At 44.5% G+C, this 16,102-nt stretch overlaps 1 protein-coding gene across 1 annotated transcript in view; it reads left to right on the top strand.

Annotated features, from left to right (window-relative positions):
* The window catches only part of cxadr (CXADR Ig-like cell adhesion molecule), a 35,729-nt gene extending 25,909 nt beyond the window's left edge, over positions 1-9,820 (top strand). The window contains exons 3-7 of the mRNA XM_003457920.4: positions 635-839; positions 4,050-4,205; positions 4,311-4,433; positions 5,885-6,023; positions 7,024-9,820. Of these exons, the coding sequence (XP_003457968.1) occupies positions 635-839; positions 4,050-4,205; positions 4,311-4,433; positions 5,885-6,023; positions 7,024-7,306 (906 nt within the window). The 3' untranslated portion in view covers positions 7,307-9,820. The remainder of the gene's footprint in view (positions 1-634; positions 840-4,049; positions 4,206-4,310; positions 4,434-5,884; positions 6,024-7,023) is intronic.
* The last annotated feature ends 6,282 nt before the right edge of the window (positions 9,821-16,102 follow it).

The raw sequence follows: 16,102 nt of genomic DNA, 5'->3' as shown, positions 1-16,102 counted from the left end.
ACTCTGGGGTATTGCTGTGCGAGTGTCTGCTGTTGATCATGGCACAGAAAAGCCTGCTGATGACTGTCTCCATGGAAATGTGTAGAATATGCCAGCGTCTGTGAAAGAGAATGAAAATTCTTTTCATTGTTGTTTGTGTTTCTTGTCCCCTCTGTTCTTTTTCCGTGTGTTTCTGTTTCCCCCTCCACTATCTGCCCACTTCTAGCTACAAAGCTTCTCATTAGCTCCACCTGGCCTTTATTTCGAGGCATTTCCTTGCTGCTTTCAAGACCCAGACAGTTGTGTGCATGTGTGTGGTGAAGTGGTTGGATAGAATTGGGAGCTTTGTTGACACAGCAGGTGTTGATTTAGCTCCACAGTGCTGGCTTTGTTTGTTCCACCTTCATTCTTCTTACGCACAGAAAGGGCAAAGCAGCAGAGGCTGGCAGGCTGAAGGGCAGCGCAGAGATAAGAGACTGTCCTTTATTGCTTCTGTGCATTTCAGCTGGTTCAGTAAACAAAGCCAATGCTTGCAGGAAGTAAACAACTTTCGTCTCAGGGGCTTTGTTCACTTTCTTTTTCTAGCACTATTTTTATGTTTGTTTTTTTTTTAGGTTTAAATGTTAATCTTTCCTTTGCTTTATTTCCAAAACAGATCATTTTGTATTCGGGCGACAGAGCCTATGAGAACTACGACACACCCGTCAAAGGTCGGGTCCACTTCAATTCGCCCGATCCAAAGAATGGCGACGCCTCAGTCAACATTCTAACGGTGAAGCCAACGGACACCGGCACCTACCAGTGCAAAGTGAAGAAGGCCCCTGGTGTCCGCAACAAGAAAATGCAGCTGGTTGTTTTGGGTATGTAGGACGGTCACATTAGCATCAGGCTAGCAGTGTCCTAGCACTTTTTTCCCTCACAGGGTAAATTCTGCCTCTGCTGTGGAAACGCACCAGATCATACGCCCTTTGTCCACTTTGGCTGTTTTGATGTACTCCCTCCTAAGAGAGCATAACCTTCCCTGTGGCTGCAGAGCACTGCCCCTACGCTCGCCGCGATGGTGTCTAAAAGGATTATACAGACATTTTTAAATATTTTTTTGTATTTTACCCATTTTAATACCTGCTCTGTACATTTGAGCACAAATTTCACAAAAAAACTTAATTCACTTTGGTTTTATTAATATTTCATTAGCCATCTTCCTATAATGTCACTCAGGAAAAGTTATGCTTTTCCACTTAACCTTAATTAACAGCTGAGATCGCCATGGCATTGCTAATGAAAGATCATTTCCACTGTTACAAATCAGACTGAAAAGGCGAACAGGCTGAAAGGAAGTGAATGCGCTCAGCTGTTGTTTTTATTGCGCAGAGTGAGATGGGTGACACATCATAGTTGTATAAGTCAGACGATTCAGTCCCGAGGCAAACACACTCACGCACAGTGGCCTCACTGGTCAGTCAGGCAGCTAAATGATGTTGAAAGTGAATCGCCTCCCGAAACCAGCCCGCTATTTGCATGTGGGGAAAAAACAGCCTACACGTGTAACACTAGTGTGTGTGTGTGTGTGTGTGTGTGTGTGTGTGTGTTGTGGGATAAGCTGTGTATTTAGCTGCTGTGGAAGCTCTGTTATCAGCACAGTTTCTGTTCTAAAGATAGGACGAGCTCCAGAAATGGCTGCCTGTCCTGCTGACGCGATATCGTGAAGAAAAGTGACCGCACCGCACCAACTAGCTCAACCAGAAAAATACGAGTTGGTGAGAAGCAAACTTGTGATGCAGCAGCACAAAGCAGTGCTCTAATAAAGGATGAATGCTGCTGATAATTTGGCCAAAAAACGTGGCAGCATCTGACTCGAGAGGCATCGACAAGGCCTTCAGGGAGGCAAACTGAAGAAATTAGTCACTGCTTGAGCCAGCGCTAATACATTTGACTCTGCATGTACTGCGATAGCTTCTCCTGCCAGCTATGCTTCTACATTCTCATACTAAATTCTCATTTGTTTGAAATTTTGGTTAGTGCTTTAAAAAAAACAGCCTAGTTATCAGTCCCGTATGAAACATAGGCCGCATGCAGCACAGGCAGTGGTTGATCTTATTGTTTAGCAGCATAATATGATGCATGAGCCTGCCACCTGTTTCTACAGATCTGTTACAGTCACTGCCTCCTGTTAAAGTATTAACGAAACGTACACCCCTCTCACTGCCGTCGAGGTGTTCTAGTTATCCTCCTTATTTAGATCATTTGACTGTATTTGTTCATTCTGAGCTGCTGTGGATAAGGGCATCGGCTAATGAATAAACATGTAGTGAGGCTGAAATCCGGATAGCTTTAGCTGTGAGTGTTTGTGTGTGTTTGAGAGATGGCTCGAGGCTACAGAAGCTGACAGGCTGCTAGTTGTTGACCCCAGGGGTAGGGGATGTTAAAAGGACAGGTGAGGACATCTTGCCTGCTCTGCATTTTACCTTGAGGTTGATGTTGTCACGAGGTGGATGATCCCCAAGAGCAGGGCAGGCGTGCACATGTGTGTGTCTGTGTGCATGAACATAAACAAACCTCAGTATATTTACCGGGTTTTTGCCGTGGTTTATCACGATCGCTGCCATACGCACACACATGCTGACACCTGCAGTGTACATGGTGTCCAGGTGCTGTGCACAGGGTAGCATGCCTTGTTGTGTATTCTCCTCTGGTTGCAGCAGGACATTGAAGTTAACAGGAGGAGAGTACCCACCTGCAGTTCAGTGCTGCACGTCAGCATCTCTAACAACTGTTTCTGACTAGGCCCCGCCTACGCTCTCAGCAGCCAATCACTCGGCCCTGCCCGTGTTCAGACAATCCTCATCACATCCAGCTCAAAGCTCAACAGCCAATCTCATTAATTCAGTCTGCCTGGCCTGCGAGTCACTTATATTTCACTTTACGGTTCCACAGTTAGACATCAGTTATTTGTGAAGCGGTGCATCTCCTGTCTGTAATGCATACCAAGATCTATTTTTTTCTTTTCCACGCATGACAAAAAGCCTTGTGCACGTAATGAATCTCTTCATTTAACACTGTAGGGTTGTCTGTATCGCGTTGTCTCTGCGCTCTTCCAGCCGGTCTCCTTCTGACCTCATCATTCAGAAGAATAAATCCACTCAAAGGACAGAAGCCCTAAAAAAAGAGGAGCTGTGCGTTTCAACGCTCAGATGTGTCGACTTGACTTTCACCTTTAAAAGACGCTTTTAAAAATGTCATAACTCACTGACATTTACTGTGTGTGTGTGTGTGTGTGTGTGTGTGTGTGTGTGGTGAGCCAATGTGTGTCTAGGTGAAACACAACTGCAGCAAAGTGCAGGCCAGAGACTTGGGAGCCACGCAGCCTTGGCCTCCATCACTCTACCATCTGTCCATTAGCACCTGCTTCATTGGTGCTCTCCTGCTTTCTGTTTTACCCCCTCTAACCTCGCCCTGTGTGTTTATTAGATTGGAAGGTGCACTCAGTGCTGTCAGTGTACTGTTAATCCTTATGGTTATGCCTGCTAAGCTCCTCCCTTCCCGCCTGACACCTGGTTCAGATCTGTAGAGCCCCACTCCAGGGTTTTGTTGTTACAGCACCATGAAGTCAGCTTTCTGACAGTGAACACAGAGCACAGTCTGTGGCCTTAGATTTCCTCTGTCCAAATATTACCCGTCACTCTCCCTTTCTCTCCCTGCCCTCACTCACCGTGTGTCTGGGCTTGTTTTTGAATCCGTCTCATCTCTTACCAACACCCCGACTGAACGAGAGCACACGTGTGCTTGCGTGTCCACTGATGCAGCGCCCTTCTTCTACTCCATTATCCTGAGTGACAGCTCTTAATAACAACAGCTGTATCAATTACTCTGATTACTGCTCTAATTTGTCAGATGAGCGCTGCTTTGAGTAAGGAAGGAAACTCAACTTTAGAGCTACACAATACACAGACGCACACTGTAAGATTGGAAAATCACTGGGTTGTAGGCAGGTGTGTTATTCTGTGCCAGTGTGACCACCTGGATGTGCCGCCCCTCTAAATGGCTTCCCTCTGCCTCTTTACTCTCCACAGAGAAGCCGTCCAAGCCCAGATGCTACACTGAGGGCTCCTCACATGAAGGCAAAGACGTTGTGCTGAGGTGCACATCTGATGCGGGAAGCAAACCCATGACATACAGCTGGGAGAAGACTACTGGCAGCAAAGTGCTGCCCGCCTCCTCAGTGCTGGGTAATGCAGCTTTTACAAGGTCGAAAACTGTTTAAAGGTCCTGCACATAACTGTTTGTGTTTAACTCTGTCATCTTTTCACTGTGTTTGTGTTTTTTTTGTTTAGATCCTGTGTCAGGCACAGTCAGCGTGAAGAATGCATCTGCCAGTGCATCTGGCACGTATCGCTGCACCGCTACCAATCGCGTTGGCGCAGAGCAGTGTGTGCTCGATCTCAGCGTGACACCTAGTAAGTACCCAACCATCTTAATTAGTGTCTATTCAGTCCATTTCACATTTAGACCTTTCTGTATTCTGGTGTTTAACGATCAGGTTTGGAATAGTCGGAGTAGAAGTTTAAAAGGTTATAACCCCGTGCAAACAATGAGCTGCCCTCGCTTTTAGGACAGAGTTTATACCTACATCAGGGGTGGGGAACTCCAGGCCTCGAGGGCCGGTGTCCTGCAGGTTTTAGACGTGTCCTTGATCCAACACAGCTGATTTAAACGGCTATACAACCTCCTCAGCATGTCTTGAAGTTCTCCAGAGGCCTGCCAATGAAAACATTTGATTCAGGTGTGCTGACTCAGGGTGAGATCTAAAACCTGCAGGACACAGAGTTCCCAGCCCTGACCTTAACAGTATAAACCGCAGTGGTCATCAGTAACTGTTAAAAAGGAAAAAGGAGGAAAAATCAACACAGACCTTGTTGGAATCTTTTAGATGGTGAAAATGACGACGTGCTATTTGTTTAAGAGAAAACAGGTCATTAAAATGTATTTATAACATAATTTGATGTCATTCTTCCTCCTCTGAAGTTATAGGATAGTCTATAAACCTTTAAACACGGGGGAGGATGTCAGTGATATCATTCCTATATATAAACACTTTGCATCGTCATTTTGGTGCTTATTTGCTATTCAGTAAAAGTTGCTGATTTTATTTCCACTGATGCTTAAAGTACAACTATTACTTATTCTACTGACTCTGTCCTTTTTTAGGCTGCATTTAAGTCGGGCTTTGTTTGTTTGTTTTCTTGTTTTTATTGGTTTGTTCTTTTTAAATGTTAGTGTAAAAAGTGTTTGTAGGAAAACTTCATTACTGCTGTTGCTGTAGCGTTTGTCATTAGTATATGAAAAGTTTTCCTCAACATACAAAGTAAAGGTGAGTGCATGAAAAGCCTCCCAGGTTATTATAACAGGAAATGGATTGCCAGGTCAGCAGGTCAACCATCAGTCAAGCATAAAGTCTGATGAATTCTGCTTTTAAAAGACAGAATGTTAGAGCGACGTGTTGCTGCCATGCAGGAATGTGGAGCCTTCGTTTATGAGATCATCAGATTTCTCCATCGCAGCTATTGTTAAATGTCACTGAGCCACTGTGTGTGTGTGTGTGTGTGTGTGTGTGTGTGTGTGTATGTGTGAATTAGAAGTACTCGTTCTTCTAATCGTCAAACACCACGCTATGGTTTTGTTTATATTTCACTGAAGATCCAGATGTGCTGTCAGCAAACACAGTTTCCATCACATGGATGCCAACCACGATATTTTGTTCAGTTCAGTACATTACGTGTGTTTCATGTGCTTTATGTGCCTGATTAGCTTAAAAGGAAATGGAAGAAAGATGACATGCTTGTTATGACTCATGAGTACTCTGCTACGCCCAGCACCTTCAACCTTCTCCCTTCTTTGTGTCGTCCAGTCCCGAATACTGCCGGCATCGTCGCGGGATCCATAATTGCTGTCCTGTTGATCCTCCTCATCATCGCCATTATCCTGTTCTGCTTCTGCCGTGCTCGTAACAGGAAAAAGTACGAGAAGGAAATCTGCAATGAGATAAGGTGAGATTTGTCCCTCAGATGCACACAGCTCCAATCTGATGGATTAATATTTTGTGTTCCTGTCTGGTGTTTGGTGTGAGAGGTGGAGCGTGTCAGGGTTACGTAATGTTGGATTACAGTGGGCGCCAAAAATGCCATAGGTAACATGTGATTATTGGTGTCGGCTCAGCGTGTAGCATGATTGGTAGTCATCTTCTCAGGCGCACACACACGCGCACACACACACACACACACACACACACACACACACACACACACACACCCACCCAACAACCGTGGAAATGGTTTTTATCTCTCAGCGTTTTTCTTTTTTCACCCCTCCTCAAATAAACAGCTGTGGTAATCAGTTTGAAAGCTTTGTTTGTTCTGTGCATCCTGTTTCGTGTTGCTGCCGGCCGCCCTCCCCCTCAGCCCCCCTCCACAGCCACCTAACTCCCCTCGACGTCCGACTCTTCGTCCGGCCTGTGGGCTCTGCACCATCACTCTGCTGTGGACTGAATCTGTCTTACACCACAATGTGACACCGCTCACGCTGTAGGACACAAAGGATTAGACCAATAGTCCTGTCTCGCACACACAGACGCACATTTGCTGAAACACCACAGCATGAAACTACGGACTAAACAAGTGCCGGCCCCTCAGGCTCAGTTTGATTGAGCATTTAACTGGATTATTGCTGCTTATTAGCTGTTAATGTGGTGGCAGAGGGAGTCGAGGGCATAGCTGTATTTGGATGCTCGGCTCAGTCTCTCCAGGCTCCGAGACAATGCCTGACCAATTGACTTCAATTATTTGCCCCCTGTTATCGAGTCAAGTCATGTTTCATTTTTGAAATGACTCATAGTCGATTCATTATGTTCCTCGCTGTTCCTACTTGTGGACTTTCTCTTGATTTGCAGGGCATCACAAAATCATTCTCAGTGTATTTGACACCAAGTCCACGATGACGAGTTTCCAGGTTTGTTGTCTAAACGTGCTGCTGTCTGTTTCCCCCCCTCAGAGAGGATGTGCCCCCTCCCAAGAGTCGCGCTTCAACTGCTCGAAGCTTCACTGTGGCCAGCCAGCGCTCCTCACTGGGCTCCATGTCGCCTTCCAACCTGCACGAGTATGCCCTGAAGCCTCAGTACGATAAGATTCCCTCATCAGAGGAGTACGACAGGCCTCCGAGTCAGGCTCCGATGCCGCCGCCCGCCGCCGCCAAGATGGCCGGCTACAACCTGAGCCGCATGGGGGGCATCCCTGTCATGGTTCCTGCCCAGACAAGGGACGGTTCAATCGTCTAGCACATCGTCTTCACGGGAAAGGACTGTGCAAAGAGGGGACTGAACAGAAGGAAGTGGGACAAAAGCTGATGAAGAATGGAGCCGGGATGGATGCACTCGCCTGATTTTTAGCTCTTCATTATTTACATACGGGAATATTCTCTGCTTATGGAGACCCGGCTCTGCTGTGGTGCTGAGAAGAGAATTTGAGTTGTACACAACAGAGTAAATGAAGTTTTTATCAAATGCAAAAACATACAAAAAAAAAACCTTCATGAATTTTGTCTCCTGGACATTAGTCCAGGAGACAAAATTAGTGTCCAGTTAATGTGGGTATAAAGCAGGCCGGCAAAGTAAATAAATGTCTGTTGTATATATGCATGTTTTTTTGTTTTGTTTCTGTTTCTTGTTTTTTTTAAACATACATGGCTGTTGCTGTAGAGTTGTACTGTATGTTTAAAACAGATCCAGGCCCCTGAATGGCCTGCTGCACAGCTGTATGCATGCATGTATAAAATTACAGCTGTGTGCGTGTGTCTGTAAGGCAGTATGAGAAGTTTCTCGTTCATTTACTTTCTTTAAAATACTAAATAACTGTTTGATCCGGTCTTCACTTGGTCCTGATGATAAAACTTCAGTGTAAAACCTCTTCAGAGACGCTCGTTAGGAGGAAAGTCACAGATCTGGTTTAATCCCTGCACCGAGTGCTTATGTGGGTCAGCCGTTTTCTTTCCAACGCTTCTTCTGTTGTTTGAATTGTCCACTGTGGGGTTGGCTGGGGATTTGAGGGTGGACAGGATTGGCTGGCAGCGAGGGGGAGGTTCAGGCGAGCAGATCTTGTGATTGGGTGTATTGTTGCTTCTTGAGTGAGCTTAAAAAGAACCAGTGTCCATCCCCCAACTCTTCTCCAGAAAACTTTGAAGAGGTGCAGAGAAATAATGGAGGCAGCTGGACAACAAGGTTCACTGAGCACTCGGCACTGATTTTGTTTGACTGTCCGCAGGCCTTTAACCACCCGAAGGACGTGTAGGCGTACCGAACGGATTAAACACCAAGTTTTAATTTATCATCGGTAGTAGCTCACCCCCCTCAGAGGTGCCACGTATGCAATCCTCTGTATCTGAGGTGCATTACAAGGATCCTATATCTTAATGAACCTTCTCTGTGTGGTTAATGTGAAACCTTTTGTGGCTTAATTAAGATGTTTTTTTTAATGATGTAAAGCAGGATGAAGAAAGTTCCCACACAGAGAAACAAATGGTGAATATTCTGTCTACATTATAACCAATCCAAGTTTATTTTGCTCTCGGATCCTGTGAACGTTGGTGCGGTCGGTCGGTTTAAGTTGCCATAATGACGTCTGTTATTTAATTTCCATTCTTCCACCATTTGGAAGACCAAAAATCTCATCTTCTATTTTCTATTTTCCAAGATAAAAAGTAGTAATTTAGCGGGGAAAAGTGTTTCTTTTCACTCTGACGCCTTATTGTGCTCCTTGTTTTAGCCTTACACACTCCTCCTCCGTTCACTTCCTCACAGCTCAGTTATGATGACTTCTATCGTGCCTTGTTTTCCCAGTTCAGTTGTGTTGTAGCACGTCTGCCACTGGTACACTGCGCCGTGTGCAGTAACATCGCCCTGCATGGCCGCCAGTGCCACGATATCAAAGAACAATAATCTGTACACAGCCTGTTTTGTACTTTCTGTTGTCCCACACCCACTTACCTCATAGATTCCCCCACAGCTTGCAAAACCTTTACGACTGTCTTAAACCTTCTATTTTTTTATTCCAAAAACACGATTTTCTTCTTTTTTTTAAACTTCATTTTAAACCTCAGTCAGCTGTTTTTTTTTCTCTTTTTAAGAAAAGAGAAAAAAACAGCTAAATGGCTCCGGCTGTATGTATAAATATTTTGTCAAAGTAACCCTATCTAATCGCAACAAAATGAAAGATGTAAAGACGACACTGTCTATATGGATGTTTGTGATGCTCTGCTGTGCTTGACACATCTATATCTAGGAGGGGGTTAGTACAGAGCGCGTGTGCGTCAGGTTTTCGTGTGTGTATCTAAGAGGAGGTGACAGCTGTAGAAAAGTCTTGGCCCCTGGACTGCAGATTTGATGTAACACCAAGAAAAGTGAGATGCGGGCCTGTCTAGACAAAGAAATTACATCTGTCAGATCTACTTAAACACTCTTCTGTGTGCAGGTTTGTGTGTGCGAGAGCGAGAGCTGGCAGATGTATTGCTGAGGGGAGTTTGTTGGTGGGCCCCTATAGGATTCTATTTAGACCCTTCACCTGCTGGCAAAGTGTACAGAGCTCACAGAGAGGCGCTCCTGCTACTGTCCCTCTCTGTGCTCACAACATTAATAACTAATATTACTAACCGTACTAACAGTAGCTTTGAAATCAGCCTACTAATACTATATGAAGATCTACTTTTAAGGTTTGCACGTGCGTGGAAACCGCTTTTCTTTTTTGTGTGTATCATTTGTGCTTTATTTTTGAATAATAAAAGTCCATGAAACAAGAAATGCTTGGCTGTTGTCGTTTTTTGTTTCTCTGAGCACTAAAACGTTTATTTATCTCCCGTCCAGCAGCGCGCTCACTGGGGACCCGGTCTCCTGTCCAGCTTTCTGATTGTGATTAATTTCAGGCAGTCGCTGAGTTCCACCCCTTACACCAGGTGAGGTGACTTTCTAACCGCTTAATAACCGCCATTAGTCAGTGAAGCAGGCAGGCGGCGGTTACGCCTGCCATTTCCACTCCATGCCGTTCAAGCTCAGAATAAACATGCAGAGGTTTGAGACCTGGCTGCCCACCTATTCTGTGTGACACTTACATCGACTCATCGTCGCTCCCTGGTTGCGCCGTTCGGTCTCTGGCATCTTTGTCATTTGTTTTCACATTTGCTTAGCTTTTTCAATTACAGCCAATTTCCTCCCTTAGTTAATGTGGTGGGTAATTACGTTTATTGCAAGCCTGCACTAATCAAACTTGTGCAAAATTTGCTTCCTAATTAAGTATGCTGAATGATGTGAAACGCCTGGTTTACAGCTGAGGCACACACGTCTTTCTATTGCAATCACTGTCCTCATCCTCTTTATACACTTAACATGCTGGTGATCTTGACATGTGGATGGATCAATAGATGATTATTAGCCAAAGGCTACACCGCGTGCAGGCTGTGGACAGGTAGTCAATAACCAGACTAAAGCACTTAGTAGCACTGCTAAGTGGACGTCCATTGCTGTAATTGGATGTCAGTAACAGATAGGGCCACAGAGCATTGATCTGTGGCGAGTCCAAGTCTCCTGTGGAACCTAATAGCTCCCCAGCAGTTGTGCACATCGGGGTGTGTGCAGCTGCACTGATACCAGTGCAATCTCAGCCACCTTTACAAATGGATGTGACTGGATGTAATGGCACTTTTATGGCTGCGCATTCAAAACATTCATTAAAAGGACATTAGTGATGTGTGCTAGTGCACGTGCAGAGATTAGATTTATGGACTAAGCGCTGTTCTCTCATTGAATTAATGTACAATGAGTCATACATCTCTGTCTCCTCCAGCCCAATATCCATTTGTAGCATTTTTTTTTACCTCATGTCCTCATTCACATAGCTGAGGGGAGAGAGTGGTGGTGCACTGAGCACCTGGGGATTTGTGCCTGCCTCCCACTTCCCCAGCTCCCCCCCTTCTGCCTGGCTAAGGTATTAATTGTTTGTACAGATAAAGTAGGCTGGTACAGCAGAAAAAAACACCAAAAATTGGTTCTCCAGGAGGGTTTCCTTGGCAACCTTATCTGGTTGTATACAGTCTAAGCTGGCTGCTAGAGGGATGATTTATCTGCCTGCTAACAAAAGAGGCCTCTAAAAGCACAGGTCTCATCAAAGTCGCTATCCTCCTGCGTGATGTCTCCTGTCACAGACGCTAAGCTTTCTGCCATTTTTAGAAACCTCCCTCAGGTTGGGAGAGGGTTGCAGGGGGAATTCTGGGCAGGATGGTGGAATATGCATAATGTGAAGAGTCGGCTCCATCAGCTCCATCGGCACAGCAGTACATTAAGTTTTTGGCTCGGCGCTCTTAGCGCTTTGGATGCAAAAATGGCACACAGATTATGATGTGAAAGTAAGCTTTTACAGCCACTTCGGATGAATGACTGAGGAGTTCAGCCCTTTTTGGACATGGCCTCCCTCGCGTTTTGGTCTCTATAGTATTCTGATGGATACAGCGTCTGTCTGAGTGTAGAATCTGGATTCTGCTCTGCAATCTAACTCCCTGATGTCAAAACAAGAAGCTTTAAGTCGTACGTGCAATGCTGCAGCACTTTTCAGAAGCTTTTAGCTTCACGCTCTAAATCCAGCATCTTCTCATACTTTAATGGTCATAATATTAATGTCACACACGTGGGATGCTGGATGTGAAAATACACCTAAATAAAGCTGACAGCCTGAACTTTAAATGCATGTCACCGTGCCATGTCAGAGGAACAGGAATGGGAAAAGGAGGCACAACATCAATTTGTCACCATGCAAACAGCCACAGCTCTCAGCCATATGTTGCCTTGAACAACCCGCACGCTGAGGCTGGAGACCTCGGAGGATGCTCTGTGAAGAGGGAGTTGAGTCGAAACCTGAGCCAATCATCCCGCCCTGTCTGCTGTGCCCACAGACAGCCTGGATGTCTCGTGGGGACCACCCAGCTGGCATGTACTCATTTGTCAGACTGGGAGGAAGAGACCGCTGGTACACCAACCATTGCCCCCTCCCACATCCTCCACGCATCCGTGCCTCGCCATTTGGTCGATACGGAGTCATCCGTTTAAAGGTTGACCTCTGCACACGCTGCATCTCAGCGTCATCTTGGGTCACTATTTTCGACCGCATGCTGCTCACATTTGGATGACTAATATGTGACTTTTGATGAATGACCTTCCCCTCTGTGCTCAAGGGAGAAAAGGGGAGCAGAGGCGGATTCACGCTGAGATTGCACTCAGTCCAACAACATCATGTTTTTTCCCTCAAGATCCTGCTCTCTCTGCTCTCTGGACTGATTTTGGTGAGCTTCATGGATCGGTAAAGTGATGCTCATCTGCACATGTGACATTTTATTTACTGGCAGGAAGATCATTGCATGTGGCATGAACAAAAAACGAAGTTCCTTAACTGCACAATGCAATGGAAAATAAACATGTTCAGTTGCTCCTCATCACGAAAGCATATGGCAGTGGAGGACAAAAGAACAGTGAGAGCGCTAGATGAAACAACGTGCTCAGAGAAACGACTCCTGGTTTAATATCCTCCCTGAACACTGTACTACAGCTTCAGTCACCCAGTACCTCTGATCTTTTGTCCCAGCCCTGCGCCGTTATCTCCTGTCTTCCTTGGCTGAAGCTGAGAGATTGGAATCGGGAGCACTGCAGTTAAAACCTTGCACGGCAAGATGGAGGTTACACGGTGCAGCTTGCCGCAGTCGTTTACAATGTGATTTGTACTTTTAATCTGAACCTCGGCTGGACTCTATTATAGGTGATCAACCTCCAATGCCGTGTCATCGGGAGGGCACAATCGAGGCCAACAATAAAATGTAGCCTCGGCAAAGGGAGCGGGCCACAGTTTCCCTTCTTTTCTCCTTCTGATGATTGGGGTCATCTTTGTTATTACCACAGTGATGTCAGTGATATATTACGTGTGTGAGTCTCTCAGTGCCTGTCCATGTGTGAGTTCATATATATTAATGCTGGCGTGTGCTTCCATGTTTCCTGCGTGGCCACAGTCGGGGCAAAGGTCAGGTTACTGATTTAACAAGATGGGGCGATCCCAGTTCCCTCTGCACCAGCACAGCTAACACTTACACCACCTCAGGCTATTTCCAGCTGAGAAATTAAGACGGGATTGTTTCTCCAGACTGGACATGTTGACATGAAGTGACGGTATACATGCTTTCTCTCAGCCGCATCATTAATAGCTATGCAGATGACACACAGCTTTATGTCCCTATGACAGCAGTTGAACATAATATTTTATTACAGTAATTACAGCACGCTGTAGGCATTAAAGGTACTGCGCTCAGTGGTTTGAATCATATCTATCTAATAAACTGCAGCTTGTTCATGTAAATGGGGAGTTCACAAACTAAGCTTAATAATGGAGTTCCACAGGGTCATGTGTTAGGACCATTGCTTCCCCTATAGGCAGTATTTTTCAGACGAGAAGCATAATTTTCATTGCATCATAAGCCAAACGATACACCAGTTAGTTGCATGAACGACCTCTAATTTCCTGCTTCTGAGTTCAGATGAAAGGTCATTGTACTCAGCCCTAAGAATCTTAGAAACATGGAGTCTAACCAGATACCTACCCTGGGTGGAACGACCTTTGCCTCCAGCAACACTGTGAGGAATCTTGGAGTCGGTTTTGACCAGGATATGTCCTTCACTGTGCACATTAGACAAGTATGTTGCTTTCTTGCATTTGCGGAATATCTCTAAAATTAGAAACACCCTGTCTTTTCTTGCAACTATACATTTCCATTTCCATGAATACATCGATGAAGAAGGAGAAATGACACTGATAACCTGGAAGGTCAGATATGAGAAAAGGACAAAGTAACAGGAACCAGTCATCCACAACATATAATTCACCTTCCTTACACTACGCATTGCTATTGCCACCAAAAACATCTTTGACCCAGGTGTGGACAAAGGTGTCCTCTGGTGTCTGGCACTGGGACGCCAGTGGTGCATCTTGCAGGTTATTCTGCAGGTGCTGTACCAGTTCATAAACTTATGAGTTTGGATGTTGGGTAAATGCCTCAGGTGTTACTCGCGGCACTGACCCATTATTGATAGAGTGTAATTTAATCAGGACATTAAGTGATAAAAATTTCTTTTCACTTCTCTCGCTGTTAAGGTAACAGATGTTTTTGGACCACTGCTAAATGAGATGAACTTTAGGAGGTCTTATTTCCAAAGTGTCCACCTGTTTCTGTTGCAGAGTGTAAAAATCTTACGTCTTGGATACTCTTTCTCATTTCGAGGCTGCTAACATCTGCTGTCTTACTGATGTTGGTTAAGCTTGCAGGGCAGTGTAGATGCTACCTGTTAGCACAGCGTAGCAGGCTGAACTGTTTGTGTATGTGCTGACAGGAGCTTTGAGATGTGTTGGTGCTGCAGAACAGAAACATAAAGTGGATCTTTGCCAAACTTTTGCTGTTGTTTGAGGAAATTTCTGTTGACTCTGTGCTAGCACACTGACTGTAAGGCTAATGTCTATTTGCTCACTGGGTTTTTACCGCAGTCTTGTTGACATGTCATAGCAGGAAACTCACAAAGGTTCATAGTAAAATTTGTAATGGCTGCGCCTCTGTTACATTGGTCTCTTTTAGGATAGTTTACGTGCTGCCTCAATGGGATTACATATTAAGTCAATGAATGGAAAAAGTAATTAAGTTATTATTAAGAACTTATTTCAGTCTGAGTTTCTGTCTCTCCTGTATTGGCACCACTGTGAATGCACAATGAGACACAATTTACACACTGAAAACAGAACATATGTGTTGCACATGCCACACATGTATATTCACTATTTTTCTGCTCAGGCTCCGTATGAAAGAAACTAAAAATTTACCTGTAGCTGTTTTCCCTTTTAAAACCTGAGTTTTTGCCTTACAGTGAATTACTGTTATTTAAAATTTTTCCATGATTAATATGAGCTTTCACTATAACAGTAACAATAGAATAGAATAGAATAGAATAGAATGCCTTTATTGTCACTATACAGATGTACAAACATATACATGTGAACAGGATTTAGAGAAAAAATATATAAAATGTACAAATATACAATCTGATAAAAATATATATCTGTATGCAGAAAATAAGGAAACATGTGATACGTGCCCTTTAAACCAGTTTGTGTCAGTGTGTGATAATTAGCATAGAAGATAGTCACTATTTTAGCAGCAGCTGCTGAGGCTAACTCCTCCTCTGTGGTTTAACCTGATGCTTCTGGAATTATTCAAGGTTAAGAATAACACACTCTCCACACTGAACTCCACTAAAATTAGTTATGTGAGAAAAAGACCTGCTTTTGTGGCTGACTTTGTGAAACTTGCTTCCAACTTTTCTTATGTGAATATTTGTGTCTGTAACGTGTTGCATAATATTTTGGATGTGACGGTTCTGATCAGAAATGGGAAAATGTAATTAGGACGATTTGACATTTCATAATGTGGTCTATAAATGTCAGATGTTATAAAATAATCTACGTTTCTTTTCCCACACTGACGTTCAGTTTACCAATAATAGAAGACAAAAAAGTCCTTACAGCTGGGAGGGACTGGGACCATTGATCCTAGCTGATTATTTTTCTGTTCGCTAGTTAAAGTCATAATTTCTGCCTGTTTTTGGTTTAACATGCTTAACTAAACACTAACAGTCTACACACTGTGAGTTTGGTTATGTACTATATGTACAGCAGTAGGTGTGACCCTTCTTTCCTCCACTTCCTCTCCAGGTCACTGTTAAAATGAGATGTCAGTAGATGGTGCATGCCCCCCAGCAGGCCACTTGTTGTCTTCTTCTTATCCCATAGTAGGTTTCACACTGCAGCTGGTGTTCAGCTCTATATTATTATGACCATAACTGTTCAGTGTCTGCTCGGAGAAGGTCAGAGTCCAGACACCAAACATCAGCTCTGTACATCCTCTGCATTCAGTCGGGATGTTCCACATGAGCTGGCTGAAACGTTGGTGTGCAGCTAAAGCAGCTCCTGCAGTAATTAAAGTTCATCAGTCTGCACTGGCAGATCTG

This window comes from Oreochromis niloticus, linkage group LG10 (assembly GCF_001858045.2).
Source record: "Oreochromis niloticus isolate F11D_XX linkage group LG10, O_niloticus_UMD_NMBU, whole genome shotgun sequence".
Classification (NCBI taxonomy): domain Eukaryota; kingdom Metazoa; phylum Chordata; class Actinopteri; order Cichliformes; family Cichlidae; genus Oreochromis; species Oreochromis niloticus.
Note: the sequence above shows the minus strand (reverse complement) of the source record. Positions and strands in the feature narration are given on the sequence as shown.